Source organism: Terrapene carolina, unplaced genomic scaffold (genome assembly GCF_002925995.2).
Source record: "Terrapene carolina triunguis isolate 2854851 unplaced genomic scaffold, T_m_triunguis-2.0 Scaffold62, whole genome shotgun sequence".
NCBI classification, from domain to species: Eukaryota; Metazoa; Chordata; order Testudines; family Emydidae; genus Terrapene; species Terrapene triunguis.
This window is the reverse complement of record NW_020664413.1, coordinates 36852712-36873349: the sequence shown is the minus strand read 5'-3', so window position 1 is coordinate 36873349 and position 20638 is coordinate 36852712. Positions and strand designations below refer to the sequence as shown.

General features: G+C 44.1%; 1 protein-coding gene across 1 annotated transcript; it reads right to left on the bottom strand.

Moving 5' to 3' along the window:
* Positions 1-9881: 9881 nt before the first annotated feature.
* Positions 9882-12228, bottom strand: SP5 (Sp5 transcription factor). Its single transcript, XM_024201132.1, has 2 exons — positions 11677-12228; positions 9882-10931 (listed from the first exon to the last, which is right to left on the bottom strand). The coding sequence occupies exons 1-2, from the start codon at positions 12226-12228 to the stop codon at positions 9882-9884; spliced, it is 1602 nt and encodes a 533-aa protein (XP_024056900.1).
* Positions 12229-20638: the final 8410 nt, after the last annotated feature.

The following is a 20638-nucleotide window of genomic DNA, read 5'->3' as shown; positions in this document are numbered from 1 at the left end:
CGGTATAGAGTGACTACACATTTTTCAAAAGCAAAAACAAAATAAATTATATGTTGTGTGATAACTCCCTGTCACGCCCCGTCAGGACAACTACAAGAGAGCCAAACTTTGTAAGTCTCAAAGCTCAGGACAGAAGAAATAGAACATTAATTCTCTGGGCACATGAGCAAATTAGAAAAGCAACATACTTGTTCTTAATAATGAGACTCTGACCCTGCAAATATTTACATATGTGCTTAACTTTAATGTGCTTATCTCCAGACTGAAAGGTAGGGTACGTCTTTTCTATAAGTTGCTTCCTCTGCCAAGGTAGAGCTTCTTCAAGGTCCCGTGGAATAGCTAGCTCTATGCTGCATCCTCCCATTGTAGATTCTAGCAACAGACTGCATGGCCAGAACATGTTGTGCTGCATTCTAGCTATTCTTGACTGCCCAGAGCCATGAGAAGCATGAGTGTAAATTGGGCCTTGTCTACACAAGAGGGTTACACTGCCGATGAAAACTACAGATGTGATTTTAAACCGATTTAGTTAAACCAGTATAAACCCCTCTGTGGACACTTATTTCACTAAGATTACCTTTCAGATTTTGGGATCTGTCTTCTCAATATGTATCTATAACTCACAATAGCCTAAATGCATAATGTTTTGCATTCTTTGGGAGCACATAAGCCCTAGAAAACAACATAAGCCAGCTGCACACTGGTGAGCTTTATTGAATGGGATCCTACCTGAAATTCACCTGGTTTCTGAAAGGGAACAAGTAATTCATACAAATTAGCTTTCTTACTCCAGTCAGACCTCCTACATTTTCTTGGTTGTGTTCTCTCATGCTAAGAGCTACACAAGGGACTGGGAATTACTACAGATGTATGGCTCTTGCCTTTTGTGAGATCCAAGGGGATGGGAGAGAAGAGAATTGAGATTCTTCATTCTGTACTGTTTATTAAGAACCATACTTGTGAGTATATGGGCTGAGGGATTATTTTATTCATCTCTACTGGATCCTGCAGGGAGCTAGGTAGGGGGATTCTTGTCCAAAGGTGAGCGCTCCCCAATGAAAACTATTTCCTTCTCTTTTCCATCACCCTCTGGATTATTAGAGGGGCTATAATCCTCAGACCCCTGCCTCTCTTATCTCTCTTCTTGAGGTATGTGACCCTTTTCAAGAAATGTCTTCAGCTGACAGGGGTGGGGGAGGGAAGAACCTGCCTTTGGTGGGATGTTGGGGGTGCACTGAGCATGCTCATTGCAGTCCTCCATGTCATTTCCAAGAACTGATTGGGGTAGAGCCACATATTAGTGTAGCAATTTTAGAGTTTGCATACATTATGGTGTTGCTCCAAAGTCAGTTTTACTTATAGTACCCCATGGTATCAGTCAGTCTAATTACTCTGATAACACTGCTCACAGTTCTGTCTGATTGTTATCTCTGGCTAACTTAACTATTCAAACACTGAACATACCCTCTATTACCTTTCCTTTGCAAATACTGTAGATTTAATAAGCTGTATAATGACCTTGACAATCTTTTTATTAAAAAGCTCATAAGATTTGGTCTCATTAGGCACATATAAGAAGATTTGGTTAATATTTGGGGAAAATGGAAAAGATGATTACCTTTGACTACTGAAAAATGTTCAGAACTGGGAGGAGAATCATAGCCAGGGTGTTATCATGTACATGAAGAGTAACTCCAATGAAGTCAATGGAGTTACACTGTTGTAAAATAATGTATAATAAAGAATCAAGCCAACATGCAATTTTTTTTAAAGTGTAAAGTAATCAGGTGTCAAGATTTTGATTGACCCTTGCTGCGCTCTTCAAAGACCTTCTCTCCACCACTGCCCTGCAAGGGCAAAGTACAAGCGCAGTCACTGCAAAAAGAGAGTGCTCTGTTCTTGCTCTCTCTAGGGAGCAAATCACCCAGAAGGGGATGAGAGGAGGTGGGGCCATTGCCTCCCTTCCCTGAGAAATGGCACAGAATGCCCACTGGACAGCCTCAGGCTGCCTTATCTTTACACCAATTTTTATAAAGGGGTCCAGAGGCGATCCTCACTGGTGAGCCTAACTTCAGTACTAGGCAAACTGGTAGAAATTATAGCAAAAAATGGGGTTATCAGATATATAGAGATGTACATTATTTGTTGGGGAAGAGTCAACACGGCTTTTGTAAAAGGAAGTCATACCTCACCAATCTATTAGAATTATTTCAGGGTATCAACAAGCATGTGGATAAGGGTGGTCCAGTCAATATAGTGTACTTGGATTTTCAGACAGTCTTTGATAAGGTCCCTCACCAAAAGCTCTTAAGGAAACTAAGTAGTGATGGGATAACAGGGAAGTTCTCTCAATTATCAGTAATTGGTTAAAACATGGGAAACAAAGAGGAGGAATTAATGGTGAGTTTTCACAATGGGAAGGGATAAACAATGGGGAGTGATCCCCCAAGAATCGGTACTGGGACATATGCTGTTCAGCAGATTAATTAATGATTTGGAAAAGGGAGTGAACAGTGTCAAAGTTTGCAAATGTTACAGAGTTATTTAAGATAGTGAAGTCCAAAGCTGACTGAGAAGAATTACAGGGGACCTCACAAAACTGAAGTAGTGGGCAGCAAAATGGCAGATGAAATTCAACATTGAAAAGTGCAAAGTAATGCTGTAAAATGGGAATGCTCACCACTAGTGCCACTTAGGGCTCAGACAGGGGTGCAGGAGGTGGTTACTCCTTCTCACTTATAGTCCTGTCCTTCAGCTTCCCCTAGGACTTTTGGTGGGCAGTCATGTTCTGCACCTTAGGGTGCTATGCAGCTGCCTACCCCCGGAACCATTTACTAACCATGTTTCCCTTCTTCCTATGGAGTAAATTATAGAACAACAAACACAGTCTCTAACCTTCCCAATCAGTCAACCATCTCTCCTTTGTAGGTCGTATAAGGTCTGTTTATCCAGGTCTCGGGCTACGAGAACTCCTGGGACAGTACTTGCTCAGAGCAGAGATCTACTTCCTTCCACTGCCTGCTCTCCTCTGACTAGCTCTGCTTCCCCTTTTAAGCACCATCTCCAACTTGTGCAGGCTTTGCAGGTGTGGCTTGTTGGGGGCACCTGGGCCCAGAGTTGCTTCTTAACTCCTTGTTCTCTAGTGTGGGGTTTGTCCACCCAATCACAAAAGCATACTGGAAAAAATAATCCCAACTACACACATATAATGATGGGTTTTAAATGAGCTGTCACCTCTCAAGAAAGAGACCTTGAAGTCACTGTGCATAGTTCTCTGAAAACTTCAGCTCAATGTGTAGCTGCGGTCAAAAAGGCTAACATTATGTTAAGAACTATTAGGAAAGGAATAGAAAATAAGGCATATATATAATTCCAGTATATAAAGCCATGGTTCACCTGCACCTTGACTACTGTGTCCAGTTCTGGTCACCCTATCTCAAAAAGGATATTGTGGAACTGGAAAAGGTTCACAGAAGGCAACAGAGGATCAAGGATAGGAATGGCTTCTATTCAAGGAGAAACTAAAAAGATTAGGGCTGTTCATCTTAAAAAAGAGACTATTAGGGGGGCATAACAGAAATCTATAAAATCATGAATGGTGTGGAAAAAGTGAATAGAGAAGTGTTATTTGCCCTTTCCCACAATACAAAAGCCAGGGGGTCACCCAATGAATTAATAGGCATCAGGTTTAATACAAACAAGAAGAAATACTTTTTCACATAATGCACAATTAACTTGTGGAACTCATTGTCATGGGATGTTGTGATGGCCAGAAGTATAACTGGGTTAAAAAAGAACTAGATACTTTTATGGAGGATAGGTCTTTCAACAGCTATTAGCCAAGATGGTTAGGGATGTAACCCCATGCTAAGGGCAATTCTGAACTGCCAGAAGCCAGGAGGGGAAGCTAGAGTGGATTTCTCTTATAGTAGATGCATGACATATTTTTCTCAAGTTTGGCATGAAAATCTACCAGACCTGTGGATTGGCAGGTAAATTCATCATCTGCTGAGGTAACTGAAATCTGCGTATCTTTAAATAAGAATTCAGATTAACCTTCACTAAAATGGGTATATAATTAATGAGTAAACCTACATCTTTTAAAATAGTTGGAAGAATAAAAAAAAGAATAGAGGATCTATTCTGAAGTCATAAACTTTCTTTTCAATAAACTGGATACTCTATGTGTGTACTTAACTACACATAGAGTGAAACTCACCCAGATGAGGACCAGCACAATGCCTATGCACTGCTTAAGACTCACTTAAAGGTGCATAGGTACTGTTCTGGTCCTCTGCATGGAGTGAATATAATGAATAATACCTAAGCTACAAATGGACTGCCACATGTCTAATGATTATACCAAAGCCTGAAATACTATTGGGGATAATGTTTCAGCATAATAAAGTGAAGGGTAGAATGTACATCATGTCTAATAAATAAAGCTATCAAGATGACAGCAAGTATATAATATTGCCTGTTTCTCCCATATTCAACAGTCTATGAGATGAGATATTAGTAATGACAATGTTCAAATTTGTAATATGTGAGCTAGAGTTACTCTAAAATTAATGTAACCTATAGATATCTGCAAAAATCCCAGTACGCCCCAATTATGTGATTAAATCTTTAACAAATTACATCTATTTGTTTTCTGTCATGGAGGGAAGAATCATACATGTGGACATTATTTTACTGGATACCTCAATCCAGTAAGAGACTTTTAAAAATAGCTGCCTGTAGCAACTAATCTGATTCAGATGCAACACAGTATAACTAGCAAATGTATAAGAGAAATTTACAACAGAAAAAAATTGATATTATGCTTAGAAAAAAAGAGGTGTCTGGGTAATAAAATGTTAACCCTCATAAGATAGAATCCATCTGAAACAACACAAAAAATGCCTAGGAATAATTTATAACACAGGATCTATTCCGACACTGATTTTTATGCAGAACTTCCTATTGTGGGTTGAATTTACCAGTCATGCTATTAATAAATCATAATCTGTTAGATTAGCTACATCACCTTCAATGGTTTTACAACTTTATAAACATCACTTTAACTTGAAAGATTTTAAAAATATATCATTTACCTTTCATTTTTTAAAAAATTTTCATTGTCACTGTTGTTTTTTACCTAAGATGTGTGTTTAAAGAAGAGATTTCCCTTCATAATTTACATTCTCCTTCTACTCAGTTCGGAAGTCAAGTTATGCAGCTGAAATTGTGATATATTTACTTCTACAGTAACAGGCTGAGATCCTCGTAAACCCAAGATTATGGTTTTGTTGGATTATCAAGCAGAGAGGGAATGTGATCTGTAAAGACTAAAATTCTCATTTTGAAATCCTCACTTAGGCATGAGTCCTACTACTGAAGTCATATGAGTTGTGTCTGGCTCAAGGCCTGAGTCAGGATTGCAGGTTTTGGCCCTATAGCTAATAATAGTCATGGGGAATATATCTTTTTCTTTTAATATAGAACGTTCTCTTTTTTCAAGTTTCCCCAGGTGTGAAAGTCACCTTTCAACACTGTACAGAAAACATTTCAAGATTTAATTTTTGAGACCATATAATGTATTTTTCTTATAAATTAATTTGAATTAACTGTGAGATAAATTAGCCTATATGATGTGTCTGTTATAGTAACTAAGATTTAAAGTTCAGAGCTGAACTGACCTTAAATAGCACACATACTCAACATTTATAATTAAAGAATATTAAGCATTTAATTTTATAAAACTAACCGCTAGTTGATTGCAAGCAATTATAGGTGCACAATGTATTTTAGGAATGCAAAGTTAATACAGTTACTTTTATTGTAGTGTACAATTTGAGGTAGAAATAAATTCTAGAAATGTATGCAATGTGTTGTTCCTTATATCACAAAATTCATTGGAGTGTTAAATTCTACATAACTCTTGAGGCTTCATTATTTACATTTGTCACTGATTCCAGATTTTCAGATTTTGGATTGGGTTTTTTGACCACCACACAGATTAAGATTTTAGGTAGCATTGACATAAAGTTTTAAATTAGTGCATATTTTGTCCTGACAAACATTCTATAAAAGTTGACTTTCTATATTTTTAATTTGCACATTTTCCTGTTTTACATGTGGGTACCATGTAAAATGTATGGCCTACATCAAGCCTTCAGGGTTTTTGTTTTTTTAGCAGAAATCCCCAATGACATAGTGATAGCACTATCTGGCCCCGTTCTACCACTTGAAAGTCCTATGGCCTGATCCTGCTACCAATTAAGTCAACAGAGAAACTTTATCTACTTCAACAGTTTTGTCTTCAGGAACCAGCCAAAACAGCACATGCCACTTTACTATGAGCTTGATCCTGCAACACCAAAGTCAATGGGAGTTTTGCCATTGACTTCACTGGAAGCAAGATCAGGCCCCAAGTATATTATACCAAATGAAATAATGTGTCCCACCCACTCTGAGTAATATATCTGATTAGTAGCCACAAATATAAGAACGGCAGCTAACTAAAGACCAATTTAATTATAAAAAAGTAAACTTATAAAAATGAACAGTTACAAATAGCAAGGCTTTTGATTAGCTAGATACAGATCAAATCCACGCTGTAATTCAATTAGAATACACTTTTATCTATAATGATCTAGTTTAGAAACTGCCACTCTGCTGCATCAGTGATCATCAGGCTATTTATGTTAGCCTTGTTTAGTATAACAGGATAAAGGCATTGGAATGGAACACTGTCACAGATAGGAGCCCTTCTCTGCATTTCTTACAGACCAAACTCCTGCTATAAAACAACAACAATGTTAATTCACCTCATATTTGTGCTTCACTTTGGTCTTGCCATTTTTTAGCAGCAAAAGGCCATTGTACTGTGGCAACATCAAAGTCCTTTATATTATTTCTTGAGTGGAGCTTTCACACTGTAAAACTTTACGTCCTTTCTCCCTATTGCTATCAACAACAGCACTGTCCGTTTCCTTTGCAAATAGAATTGAATTGTACATGGAATTGAATGATTTTTTAAAAATTGGTCATTTCCCTGTTTTGTGAAACAAATTCCTATTTAAACCAGGGCTAAATTTGAGGCTCTCTATGTCTGGTTGAGTTAATTGTACTAACCACTTAATATGACTTAATCCCAAAGAAAGGAAGGATGAGAAGAAGGCATTTCATACCAGAAAATCTTTTAAAATTGAAAATCATTACATAGTTAACATATTCAGGGCCTGATCTTGTCTCAGTGAAAGTGTTACCTGAGTGAGGACCTCTGGATCTGGACCCTCTGTATGCCTATCATTTTCCCTGTTATTGTTGCTTTCTTCTTTACAATATAAATAATGTCATTAAGTAGTATCAGCAGCCTAAAGTTATATCTAAATGTATATTTAGCAACAGAATTTCATTCATTCATTAAAACTAAACTATTTCTGTCATATAAGATATTATAGAGTAGATATGCAAGAATCTTTAATAGCCAATAGCTCATTATATCCCGTTAATTTAATACTTTAACCCTGAAATTATTGCTGCAGAAATTATTTTAGGATCATACAAATGAATATATTCTCCTATAGATGTAATATGCAGTTTCAGAGAATTACAAATTAGACAGGAACTCCTAAGTGTTTCAGATGTTAAGGTTCACTGGAGTACTTTTGAACTCTTTTCATAGAGAGATCAAATCTTAACAAATATATAACACCATCAATTTTACATTTACTATCATTAAACATTATAAATATTTTTACAATTGCTAACTCCAACACTTGATTAAAAGCTGTCTGGCAACCAATATCTGTATTTATAATTAAGGTTGTCCCAGAACTTCTATTACAATAGCCACTTCGCAGGTCTATTTGAGCCTGAAATTTGACATGTAATATTCAACCTAAAAACAAATTTTGACCAATTTGTTAAAAGAACCTTTGACTATTTTATAGATAATTAATGGAGGTTTATGTTTATATCCAGTAGAGAATTGTTAATATATTAGTCCCTATTTTTAAAAGTGAAATTTAGCAAGTGATTAGTCAAAGATCCTGATGGGTTTGATTTTTTTTATAATGACTTTAATTTTTTTATTAGCAAACTGCCTAATGTAAAATACAGTAACTACGGTACTTTTAAAAGACATTTGGCAACAGTATACAGTGCCTAAATACATACATACATGACTGATAATGCCTCAACTGGAGCTGTATTAGTTTATTGGTAAATACCATTTTTCAAATGTATAACTGTGTGTAAAAAAATCCCTAGATCTTGACTTACTCAAGTTACTTGACAGTCATTTTGGCCTCTTGGATAGGAGAGGGAGCATTGTATATACCCTACCCCCAAAATAGTGCAATGGTTAAACAAAAAGAAAATTAAAATATCAAAAGTATTTTTAATCGTGCTGTGACATAGTCCAACAAAAGGCAGGAAATGGCTAGTTAAAGCTGACCACAATATCATGCTGTCATGCATTTCTTTTCATATAAGAAGGGTGTATTAACTGTGACTATTCCCACCTTTACTGGGATTCAGAATATAGTTTGTACCATCGGCTCTGCGAAGATTTAATTATTTTTTCATCTTTTGTTCCCCCTTTATGCCTATGGCTTGGCTTTACCAGAACTAGTGAACGCAGCATCAGCCCAAAGGACCCCATGTTTTAGATCATTTACAAAGTTCTCAATTGGTATTCCTAAATCAATGTGAATTCGTACTCTGTTGTTAAAGTTTAATGTTAAACATTGCTAAACTTTGGACTAACATCCGTATTATAGGTAAAGTGCACTCAGCGGAAGTTAGTCTTTCTTCTATTACTGTAGAATACCACGGAATACTATGAAAAACTTTGTCTTGTTTTGGCAAAGATATCTGGGAGCATGAAATGTGGGGAACAGATTGTGGCTTAAGCTATTGCAACAGTTGGGTGTTTACCAAATAAATGTGGCCGATGCATTTGTTCAGACTAAATAAACGATAAAATAGTTTTTCAAACTGCGGCGTTTTGTAAAGCCTTCAGAAGGAAGAAAAGATCAAATGAAACCGACTCAGTGGGATCTTCCCAATGTGAACCCAGTGTTAATGTATTTATTTTCACGCTGCAGTTGCAGGTCGCTTTACAGAAACATCTCATGCTGGAGCCCCCGCGTGGAGCCAAGGACAAGAAAAAACACTTTTATTCAAACAAAGTTATTAAATAACCTGTACACAAAAGTTCAGTCTTCCCCTGAAAGAAATGAGGACCCAAGAGCCAGGTCCCCAGACTAACGCTGCTGCTCCTATTTACTGTCTTAGAGCAGACCATTGTAAGTAACCCCGTTTCCAAAGTGGGGGAGTGACCCCGTGGCCCAGTCTGCGTCCAGAGCTCCCCCTGGAAAGGAGCGGGACAGAGAGCTGGAAACAGCTGGCACTTCACTCCCACTGAGCAGCAGCCAGAAAGATCCTGATGCCAGTAGCAAGGTGTAAAGGAGTCACGTATTTCCCGCATCTTTGCCCTGGAGCCAGAGAAGGGGACTTGTCCAAGGGCTTCTTCAGGACAATGGGACGTATATAGGGCAGTGCCGCCGGGGGGGCCCTGTAAGCCTCCAGGGCAGGGCTCCAGTTCCCAGAGCCCCACCGGGGTGCAGACCTTAGGCCCTCCCGGGCCGGGAGCAAGTCCTCGGTCGCCCTCACAGGGCTAGAGCACCTCCTGGGAGAAGACAGCAAACCCAGAGCTCTCCTCGAACAGGGCTCCAGGGCCGCGGATGCAGGCGCGGCTCCCGCCCCTCCCAGGGCTGTGGGGCCCGCATCGCAGGTCCTCCAGTCTCCCGGGACAGGCCTCCGGGAGCGGGGGCCCCTCAGGCGGGGCAGTAGGTCCCCAATCTCTCCGGCCGGGCGGCGGGCCCGGGTCACAGGCCCCGCGTGTCCTCCCGCTTCACGCCGTCGCCCGCGGCTTTGAGCTTCTTGTTCTGGTGGGTCTTCACGTGCTTGGCCAGGTGGTCGCTGCGCATGAAGCGCTTGCCGCACTCGGGGCAGGCGAAGCGCTTCTCGCCCGTGTGAGTCCGCAGGTGCCGCTGCAGCTCGTCCGAGCGCGTGAAGCTCTTGCCGCAGAAGAGCCAGTTGCAGACGAAGGGCCGCTCGCCCGTGTGCCAGCGCAGATGCGCCTTCAGGTGCGAGGTCTTGCCGTAGACCTTGCCGCAGCCCGGGATGTGGCAGATGTGCTGCTTCTTCCGGCCCGGCTCCGCCTCCGGGGCGCTTCCCGCCGCCGCCTGGCAGTTGGGGCAGCGGCAGCGGCGGCAGCGCCGGGCCGTGGCCGCCAGGGGTGACTTGGTCTGCAGCAGGGCGGCGATCTGCGTCTGGTACTGGGCCAGGTCCGAGGGGCCCAGCACCAGGCTCCTCGGCAGGGCGGCGGCAGGGAAGCGGTGGCTACAGCCGCCCGGCGCCCCCGCCTGCTGGAGGCTCCACCAGGGGATGTCCTCGGGGGCCGGGTTGGGGGAGAGCTGCCTGCAGGGCTGCGGCGGGGGCAGCAAGTTGGAGTAGCCGGGAGGCAGGGCGGCCTGGGCGGCGTAGGGGACGTAGGCCGGGGGGCAGCTGGAGGGTAAGGCGGCCATGGAGGAAGGGAGCATCTTGACTGGGGAGAACTCATAGGGGTAGGAAGGATCAGCCGGGGGGGTGAGGGGCAGCTCGTGAGCGCCCCCGAAGGAAGGCTGCAGGTGGCTCTTCTGGGGGGTGAGCCCCAGGCTGGGATGCGGAGGGGGGAGCCCCCCGGGGGAATGGGCTGGCATCTCGCTACTCCACGGGTGGAAGATCCTGGAGGGGGATCCCAGAGCTGGGTCGTAGGAGACCTGCAGGAAATCCGAAGGGGCGGTGCCCGGCTGTCCGATCCGGCTACAGGTGGCGGCCAAGAGCGCCAGGGGCGAGTGTTTCGCCAAGTCTGGAGAGGCGCTGGGGGTGCGATCCTGCATGTGGGGGAGGGAGGAGAAAGGCCAGGTCACTAACCGCTCCCAGAGCATTTGCTGTCGCTGCCTACCCCGCGATCATCTCCCGTTTCCACCCACCGCAGACGCTGCAGCTCAAGGAACAGGAAAGTTTCTGTGTGTTCTCCAGGGAACCGGAGAGCTCTGATCGCTCATCACATGGGCAGAAACTTTCCCCAAACAATACTGAGCTGTCTGTAAAAAGAAGCCTGAGTCAGCAGCAAGGCAGGCCACAACAAGCGTCTCTCCTGCTCTCTAAACACACGCCCGCTCTGTGCTGTGTGATCTTCCAAGTAACTCTAGGTCCCGCATGCAAAAGTGAATGCCCACCACTCAACTCCCCGACACTGCTCCGTAGCCCGGGGGTGATTGTTTACAGCGCCCACTGCAAGCGAATGTTTTGAGCCCCCAAGGATCTTCTTCATCTAGTGGCCAGCCGGACTCTAAACGGAGTGGGGAGTTATTAATCCAAGGAGATTTCTTTAGCTTACTTGAGACCTGTCCTTTCAACTGGAGCAAGCCTCTTACGGGTAGGGGCTGACACTGCCTCCGCGATCCCCAGATCAAAGTAGCCTGGCTGCTCCCTGCTTTAGCGTTACTTGGAGCGGTCTCCCTCATAACTTCAAACTTATGTTCGTCTTTGTCAGAGTGTGAGACACACAGCGATCCTCCGCCTCCGCCTCCCCCCACCCCAGCTGGGCTCTCTTTGGGAGGCGCCGGTACTGACCTGGAGGAAAGCCTGCAGGGTGTCGTTCCGGAGGACGGCCACTGCGGCCATGGTTACTGCTCCCGGAGCGAGGGGAGGACACCGGGGCAGTGCCGAGGCATGGAGACGCCAAGGGGAAGACGAGGAGCTGCCCAGCTTCCTTCTCTCTCCTTCCTTCTGATCTCTTTGCTCTGCGTCCGGCCCACCCCCCCCGCGCTGCGAGATCTGCGCGGACTGTCTGACTGCACCAGGATCACCTCCAAGAATTTGATAAGGACTTTGCTGGGCCGCCAGCCAGTCAGAGGGAAGATTTATGGCTTTGAAGTTTGCCGCTACCCAATCATCAAAGAATAGCGGCTCTTTCAGAAGCGAAAGCAAATCCTTTGAATCCACAAAGCTCCTATGGTGTGTTTGTTGGTCTGGATAAAAGAACTGATTATTAGGGGGGATGGGAAGGGAGGAGATAAAGGCGGGACAATTAATGAAGTAATCACTATGTGGGAAATGTATATACACAAATAATTGGATTTTCTTGATCAAAGGGCCCCTTACCGCCTGGGGAGACCCACGCATTGGATGCTCAAGACACTGGATCCCCCACCCTTGCTGTTTTTTTTTTTTTTTTTGCAATTAAGGATTTGTAGCAGAGCCCTAAAGTGACAATGTATCTTTGTTATCCCCAGAGAAATCTGCCTGCGGATTCCGCTGTTAGAGTTTGATGACTCAAAGTAACAATACAAACACAGCAAGTTCACCTGAGCGAGGTTGGTAGATCCCAGCTGGAAAACTTCCCTACAGTTTTTTTCTCTCTCTCCTGAAGCTGAGAAAAGCGAACTCCACAAACGCACACTTTTTTCGCTCTGGTGCTGGTTTCAGGAAGAGCAATCTGTGCTCCCTGTGTTTTCTGTAATTACTGTGGCGCTGGGCTCAAGCCAGAGGTCGATGTAGTGGAGTTAAAATGGGTTATTTGGTATTACTTTGTGCAATCGGTATTAAAACTTAAAGCCTGCGAAAATAACAGAGAAAGTGTCATTTTCCTGGGGGGAGGAGGGTGATATAAAGGTGTGTAAAAGACGTGACTTTTTTAAACATGAAGGTGAGCGTCTCTCTTGGTAGCGTTTTGTGTGTGTTTGTGTGTAAAATGCCTCCCAGTATGGCTGGCTCCGTTAAACTGTTGGAACTATGGTACGGGTGGCAACATTGGGAAACTGGAAACTATTACTCAGATCTCCGCTTAAGCCGCTTGTTGACCTCCTGCAGTTGGCCGCAGCGTCACTGAATCTGTTCCTCCCAGCTCTGGGGCTCCGTCTGTGTTTTAAAATCGAACTGGCTTTGGCCCACGTGGGCGAGAAGACTTTCCGTAGCAAACACGCCAGTGGTTTCTGAGCCTCTCCCGGCCCGGCGCTCGGATCTCAGCGGCACCCCACCGCCTCTCCCAGCTGCGCGCTTGCTGCCCGGAGAGCGCGAGGTGAACCCGAGCGCCGCGCGCTCTCCGTTCGGTGTATGCGAGAGTCACGCTCGCGCGCCTTCTCCTGCGCGGGGCTCTGCCCGGTGCTTTGGCACTACGGCGCAATCCCTTCGCCGCCGGCAGAAGTAGCCCCTCTGATGCGATCTCATCCCCGGGATACACAGCGGCCGATCCGGACACGTGACAGACAAAGACGTTCATGAATATCTTGGCCAAACTTTAGAGCAGATAGTGCCCTGCCCCTCCTTTCGCTCACATTTCTGTAACTGTTTCCCCAGGTAACTCGATCCTCCCAGTAGCCGTCGGGTTCAATTGTATTCACGTTGCCAAGGAAGCCTTTTTAAACGGCAGCACACAGAGATCTTTATCTGGCTTTCCTGTAGAAACAATCACTGGCCTCTCAACGACTTCCAAGAGTGGTAGGGCTTGAATTAGATCGGTTTCTTTGAAGGGATTAAAGTGCCAAGTCCTCTCCCACGGCTCCATATTGAGTCCTGGGGAGAAGTATGGGCTCCCGCTGCTCCCCCCACTCCGTAACACTGACCCCCTAAGGCATGAGTCACTTGAGGCTCTTCCCTGTGACTTGTAAATGCTTCATCAGATCGATACTATGGAAATGAGCACAACACTCCCAAGCCTTTAAATCGATTCAGCCCCATTGCTGATGTTCAAGACTTCTCTGCCATGTATAACCTAGAGATAAAGACGCGTCCAACTTGGTGAATTATTCGGGGAAGCTGACATCTGGGTCTGTTTTTATGTTTGAAATGTAGAGTATGGTTTTAGGGCAGTCATTTCTTGTTGTCCTCACTTGATAACAGAGGGCGAGGAGGAGCTGGTAATTACTGGTCTCCAGCACCCATGGTTAGGATGGTAACAGCTGTGACAAACAATCGAAGAGCGCCGTAAAGTGGGACACATGAGTTCCAAAGCAAACTTAAAAACAAATGCTGGCCGTCCCTTGCGTGTGATCTCTCCTCCCAGAGAGTTGCGAAATGTTTACATCTGATTGAAAACATGCGAGTGAATGCAGCAGCTCCAGCGCTCCAACAATAGAGGCATCGAATCGCTGGAGATCAGGGGCAAGGCGCTCACTCTGGGCCACTTAGAAATCTCCCCAGTCGTCCCGCTGGTGCTTTGGGGGCTCCGGGATATTTCAGAGAAGGCTTTTCCCGGGTGACTTGAACACACACACATTTACATGTCAGTGCCCGGGGCTCCTTGGTCGCAGCCAGGGTAAGCCTACTTCCCGTTTTGTTTAGGCAAGGGACAGAAAAGCACGCGCATCCCATTTTACTCCAGAAGCTCCAGGGCAGAACAAGAGATTCGAGTTGCCGTGACACAGCACACGATGGATAGGATCCTCATTCCTGCCCATTCTGATGACACGTACCTTTCCTGGGGATGTAATAAGCGAACCACCCACGTCAGGCTATGTCACTTTCACCGTCCCTAAACTTTTACAAAAAGTTTGATCTGTTTTTTATCGAGATCTTTTTCACGCGTGAATTGTATCTTTGATTAAGGAGTAATGTGAATAATAAAATTCAGAAACGAAATGGAAGTCAACGGCACAATTTTTAAAGCAATTGAACGCGCCGGTGTTTCCCTTTCCCGTTCACATAAATTATTCCTCCACGTATTTTGAATATCCAGAATGATTTGTTACATTGCAAAACAGTTAGTAGAAAGTTGGATTAAGTTCCTATACGGAATCCATACCTCGGATGCCATAAACTCTGCAGGGATGGAAGCAATTGACTTAAAAAATCGAGGGGGAATTTCTAGTTTCCGGAACAAACAATGGGCAGAACAATGAAATGTTGCAGCAGTAATTTTCTGTACAAATAATTAGTGTTCTCGGAGCATTTCGGTCTCCTGAAATGTATTCTTAATGAAGTGATGTTCAGAGCTGTCATTAAAAATGCAGGACTGGAAGATCAAAGTACAATATTTATTTTAGAAATTTGTTTCAGTTATCAGGAGATACAGGTATCAAGGCCAAATGTCAATTCAGTTACACAAAGCACTATTTTCATGAGAAATGGGCTGCTGCTACATCCTAATGTAAAGTAAAGAGACATCAAAGATCAGGAACAATACATGAACCAGCCCTTAAAAGAGGCAGAATTGACTAGGATTCCACAACCACAAAAAACCAAAACCCACTCAATGAGGGGGTAGAAGAGGGTCAATCCAAACAGTGATTATCTGGGTTACAGAGCTAATACATATGCTGCGGTATATACGCAGATGAAACATGACACTTCTACGTAAACCCAAATTCCACCGCATAACGACTAGGCTGTACTAGTGGAACGGAGTTTTAAAGCAGCAAGGGCTAAGGCCAGACCCAGCTGGGAGACGGCAGCTGTAACTTGTCCCAGTGTGTGTGTGTATTTCCCTCCCTGTGGATGGCTGCAGCCTGCTGTAGGGACCACAAAGAGCAGCAGCAAAGCGAGCCCTGCAGGAGGCGATCTCCCGGACCAGCAGAAGAGTGGAGCCGTGGGGGTAGTGCGCATTCACACGTCTTCCCCAGTGAGCAGAGAGAACCGTGAACCAAGGCGATCTGTGGAAAGAGAGGAGAGGTGGGGGAATGTCCTGTAGCACACCAGCAGTGAGTTAGCTTCAAACAGTACATTGGGGGCAGGCATTTCCATGGAGTGAGACTCCATGTGTCAACAATACACCCCACGTACTTCATAAATAACCTAAGTGGCGGCCCCTGCACTGCCCTGCCCAGGCAGGTTGGTCAGGGCTCTAGCAGCCTCTTCCAAAGACAGCTTCACCCTCACTCCACAAACCCCCTCCTGTCTTGTCTGAAACGCTCGCATTTCCCACCTCTGTCTTACACCGTGTTCCTGCTTTGTTAAAGGTGCTTCAGGCTACTGGGCACTGGAACTGTGAGAACAGCACACAAAGCTAGCGAAGGGCATCTGCCAATATCCTCAGTGATCTACAACAAAGTATTCCTCAGCAGGCCTTTGAAATCCTGCTCCAGCAGAAAGCTCCCATTGTTCCCAACCTTCAGTGTGGAAGAGATCAAACTTTATCCTCTCCAGCTGGAAAGATTACTCACCCCTCCCCCTGCAATCCGATATCCTCTGCGTTACCTTTGAGGTTTGAGGAGGTTTGTGGGTTTAAAGAAAAGTCCAGGGTACAAGAAGCAGTTGCTCTTTAACTCCTGAACACCTGACCCTAGAACATACTGCCTGTGGTAAGTCAAGCCCAGTGACAGAGCTCAGAGGGTTTGGAGAAACTGCTCCAGAAAGCAAGTTCTGCCCTAAACAAAAAGCTTTTATAAATAAAAGGAGAGTTTAGTAAAAGTTACTTTCCTTTGTCTACTGCTAGTGCCCTGTCTCTCAGGCTAGTGCCAGTCAGGAGTGTCCTGAAGGAAGGTTCAGAGCAATGTACTCTGACTGGCACAGTAGCTGGGGTCAGTCCCATACTTTAATATTATGTTTACAACACAGGCTACATTTCATAATCAGGCCTGTCACTTTAACAGATACTGCTTCAAGAAGACCTGAGGATGCATTGAAAGAGGAGCAGGAGGATTCAAAAGTGCTGGGTCTACAATGGTCAAAATACCACTCTTTGGAGGACTGAACCTAACGAAGTAGCAATTATAGCTTTTTTTAAAAATAGAAAATTATGCATGCATAATATTGACAGTACTGGAGGCTGCAACCCTCAGAACAAACAGAGCATAGTCAGCAGCTGCAACCTTGAGCTACAGAGAAAGTGAATAGGGAAGTATTATTTATCCCTTCACAAGAACCAGGGGTCAGCCAATGAAATTAATAGGGAGCAAGTTTAAAACAAACAAACAAACAAACAGGAAGTACTTCTTCACACAACACACAGTCAACCTATGGAACTCATTGCCAGGGGATGTAGTGAAGGCCAAAAGAGTGACTGGGTCCAAAAGGTTTCAGAGTAGCAGCCGTGTTAGTCTGTATCTGGAATTGATATGCAAACTAGACACAATCAACTCAGGATTAAATAAAGACTGGGAATGGCTGAGCCATTACAAACATTGAATCTATCTCCCCTTGTAAGTATTTTCACATTTGCTTCTTATCAAACTGTCTGTACTGAGCTATCTTGATTATCACTTCAAAAGTTTTTTTTCCCTCTTACTTAATTGGCCGCTCAGAGTTGGTAAGACAACTCCCACCTGTTCATGCTCTCTGTATGTGTGTATATATATCTTCTCAATATATGTTTCTCTCTATATGCATCCGAAGAAGTGGGTTGTAGCCCACGAAAGCTTATGCTCTAATAAATTTGTTAGTCTCTAAGGTGCCACAAGTACTCCTGTTCTTTTTGTGGGTCCAAAAGAGAATTAGCTAATTCACGGAGGATAGGATATTAGCCAAGATGGTCAGGGATGCAACCCCATGCTTTGGGTGCCCCTAAACCTCTGACTGCCAGAGCTGGAACTGGGTGACAGGGGATGGATCACTGTCCTGTTCTGTTCATTCCCTCTGAAGCATCTGGCACCGGCCACTGTTGGGAAGACAGAACACTGGGCTAGATGGACCATTGGTCTGACCTAGTATTGCCTCTCTTATGTTCTTAAAATATTCCAGAATAGCTCCCTGCGTGGACATCCTATTCAGGGACAAAACTCCCTTTTATTCTGGATAATTACTCTACTTTTTTAGAAAGAGCCTCCACATTTTCCCCCTATATGGGTAGGCTCTGCTTCTCAGTCAGCCCACCAGGATGAAATATCCACCCCCATATCTGACACAGGCACAACACAGTAATGACAGACCCAGACAAACTATTAATAATTGTTAAAAGCATCCCCAATTGTAACACTAGGATACAGTATGGATTGGAGAAAGTCTACTGAGGAAATGGAGTCCTTTGTTCACATTTTTTTGGTACATTAGCATACAGGGTTTGTTTACAAGATCTGGCTATCTGGCAAACAGGTTTGATGCAGTTTTACCTCTAGAGCCTTAACTGTGTGCAATTTGCATCTTGCGATGGGACAAAAATAAAAGCGAGACTTAAGTTTTCTATAAAGTCTCTTGAGTCCACTTAAACATGACACATTTTTCCTTCAAATAAAGGAAAAGCACTAACACATATCGAGACTGACACAGAGCAAAAATATATTGAGGATTTTGAGGCTTGCATTATCATTTTCCAACCAAGGTTTGAATTTAACATAGTTTAATGTAGTGTTTCCCAAACCTTTTAAAGCTAATCTGCCATTCAAGAAAATAAAACCACTTGTACCCCTGCTACAACCTTGCCATGTGTTGTTAACGACCTAAACATTATAATATATACATCTTCTGCATTATCCCTGGCTAGTCTTTTATTCTCCCTCTCCTTGCTTTTTGGAAACATTGGTATAGACTTTCATAATATGATACTTCCTCTAATTTTTTCCACGCTTTAATGAGCAGTGAAAGAGTTAACATTTAAAGTATCATCACTAGCATCCAAGTTAGAGCCCAATGAAATTTATGCCAGTCTCTTCTCAAAGCTATTGTTTCAAGCTCTCTGGAAACTCAGGTCGACATTGCTACATCGGTTATACCTGCTTCACATTTTAAAGATTTCCGTCACAACCATAACAGCTAGAAATTTATTGAAAGAAAGAAAGAAGCAAACATGTTGAGACTCTAGACAGAAATCAAGAGATCTGTCTGTTGATGTCTTTCTTGTCCTCACATTTTAGGAAACACTGGATAAAAAACATGATATTTTTAGTTGCATGATTAGTTTGGGTGAGATTGATAGGGATCATTTCATTTTACAGGCACAGATAAACAAACACTAACCATCCACTTATATTTAATTATTCACTATGTAATGTGGTTATGTCTTAACTAGACAGCAAATGTAAGATCTAAAAACTGGATCTGCATGGTTATTCATTTTGGTTACTTAGTACATTTATTGACAAATTACACAGCTGTTTATGCTGTGTCTCAAAACTGCAAACAACAAAGTTTAAACGGAAATAACATATGATCAATCAGCACTTTAATATCAGGTGAATCATCTAGTTGTCAAACTGTATCAGTTTGACTGAATCAGTTATTCAAACTTAATAATAAAACATACAATTGTTAATTGATGACCAAGTTATGTTACAAATGCCGAATGCTTGCTGTATCATACATTAAATCTATTCTAATGACAACAGAGCTGTTTTCCAAATAGCCTGTTCTTCAAAGACTACTGAAGAAGAGAGCACATCAAATCCGTTTTTTCTTGCAAGGTACAATAGCAATGTAACTTCAGCTACTGTACCTTGCACAAAATAAAACATGGTTTTGGTGTGATATAACTGCAGCAACTATAATTTACAAGAACTATCCCCTTCCCCTCCCCCAAACAAAAACCAAACTAAACCAAAAAACCCAGCAGGACTGTGAGGGGCAGATCAGGGGAAAAGATGAATGGGAATCTGGTCAGGGGACCAGAAATGTGGTGGGAGGGAACCACTGTCTCAGAACAAAGGCAAAATAATTTGAAGGGCTACTTTTATACCTATCTACACCAGAGGTGAAAGTAAGCCAGTATGCCGTATCAGACTGGCTTCCCCAGGCGACAATTTAAAGGGCCTGGGGCTCCCAGCAGTGGCTGGAGTCCCGGGCCCTTTAAATCGCCACCCGAGCCCCGCTGCCAGAGCCCTGGGGTAGTGGCGGTGGGGCTTCGGCAGCAATTTAAAGGGCCCGGGATGGTAGCGGCGGCCGGAGCCCTGGGCCCTTTAAATCGCCGCTGGTTCTGGCAGCGGGGCTCGGGCGGCGATTTAAAGGGCCCGGAGCTCCGGCTGCCGCTACCACCCTGGGCCCTTTAAATTGCCGCAAGAGCCCCACTGCTGGAACCGGTGGAGATTTAAAGGGCAGGGGCAGTAGCGGCGGCCGGATACCCAGACCCTTTAAATGGCCCCCAAGCCCTGGGGCTTCCAGCCGACTCTGCAGCTGGTAGCTCTGGCAGTGATTTAAAGGGCCGCCACTACCACAGCTGGAGCCCAGGGCCCTTTAAATCAAGATTTAAAGGGCCCGGGGCTCCAAAGACCTTGCCCCTTCCGGTTGAGGCCCTGCCCCCTGCTCAGGACTCCGGCTTACCAGTAAGTCCTTTAAGTTACTTTCACCCCTGATCTACACACATACTTACTTTCCAAGTAGCCTATTCTTTGGCTATATATTTATGAAATGACTGAGCTCCTCTTCTCCAACTGGACAGCTCTTTACAATGTTTGATTTTTAAAACTGCTCCATTTAGAAAATCTCTTACAAAGTATGTGGTGTGTCTTCTGTATCACATCATGTTCTGAGGTGGTCTTATTAATTCGATGTAACACACAGGGCCGGCTCTAGGATTTTTGCCGCCCAAGGCAAAAACAATTTTGGCCCCCCCCCCGGCCCCGCCTCAACTCTGCCCCTTCCCCAAATCCCCAGCCCTGCCTCCTCCCCCCAGGCTCTCAAGCCTAGGAGGGAGGAAGGGAGGGGGAGAAGCGGCGCCCGCGCCGCGGCCGCT

Bases quoted from the DNA above. Each gene is read 5' to 3' on its own strand.
- SP5 (XM_024201132.1), bottom strand. From the start codon at position 12,228: ATGCGTGGGTCTCCCCAGGCGGTAAGGGGCCCTTTGATCAAGAAAATC. The intron at 10,932-11,676 runs GTCAGTACCGGC...CCCCACATGCAG, and splicing joins CCCTGCAGGCTTTCCTCCAG to GATCGCACCCCCAGCGCCTC.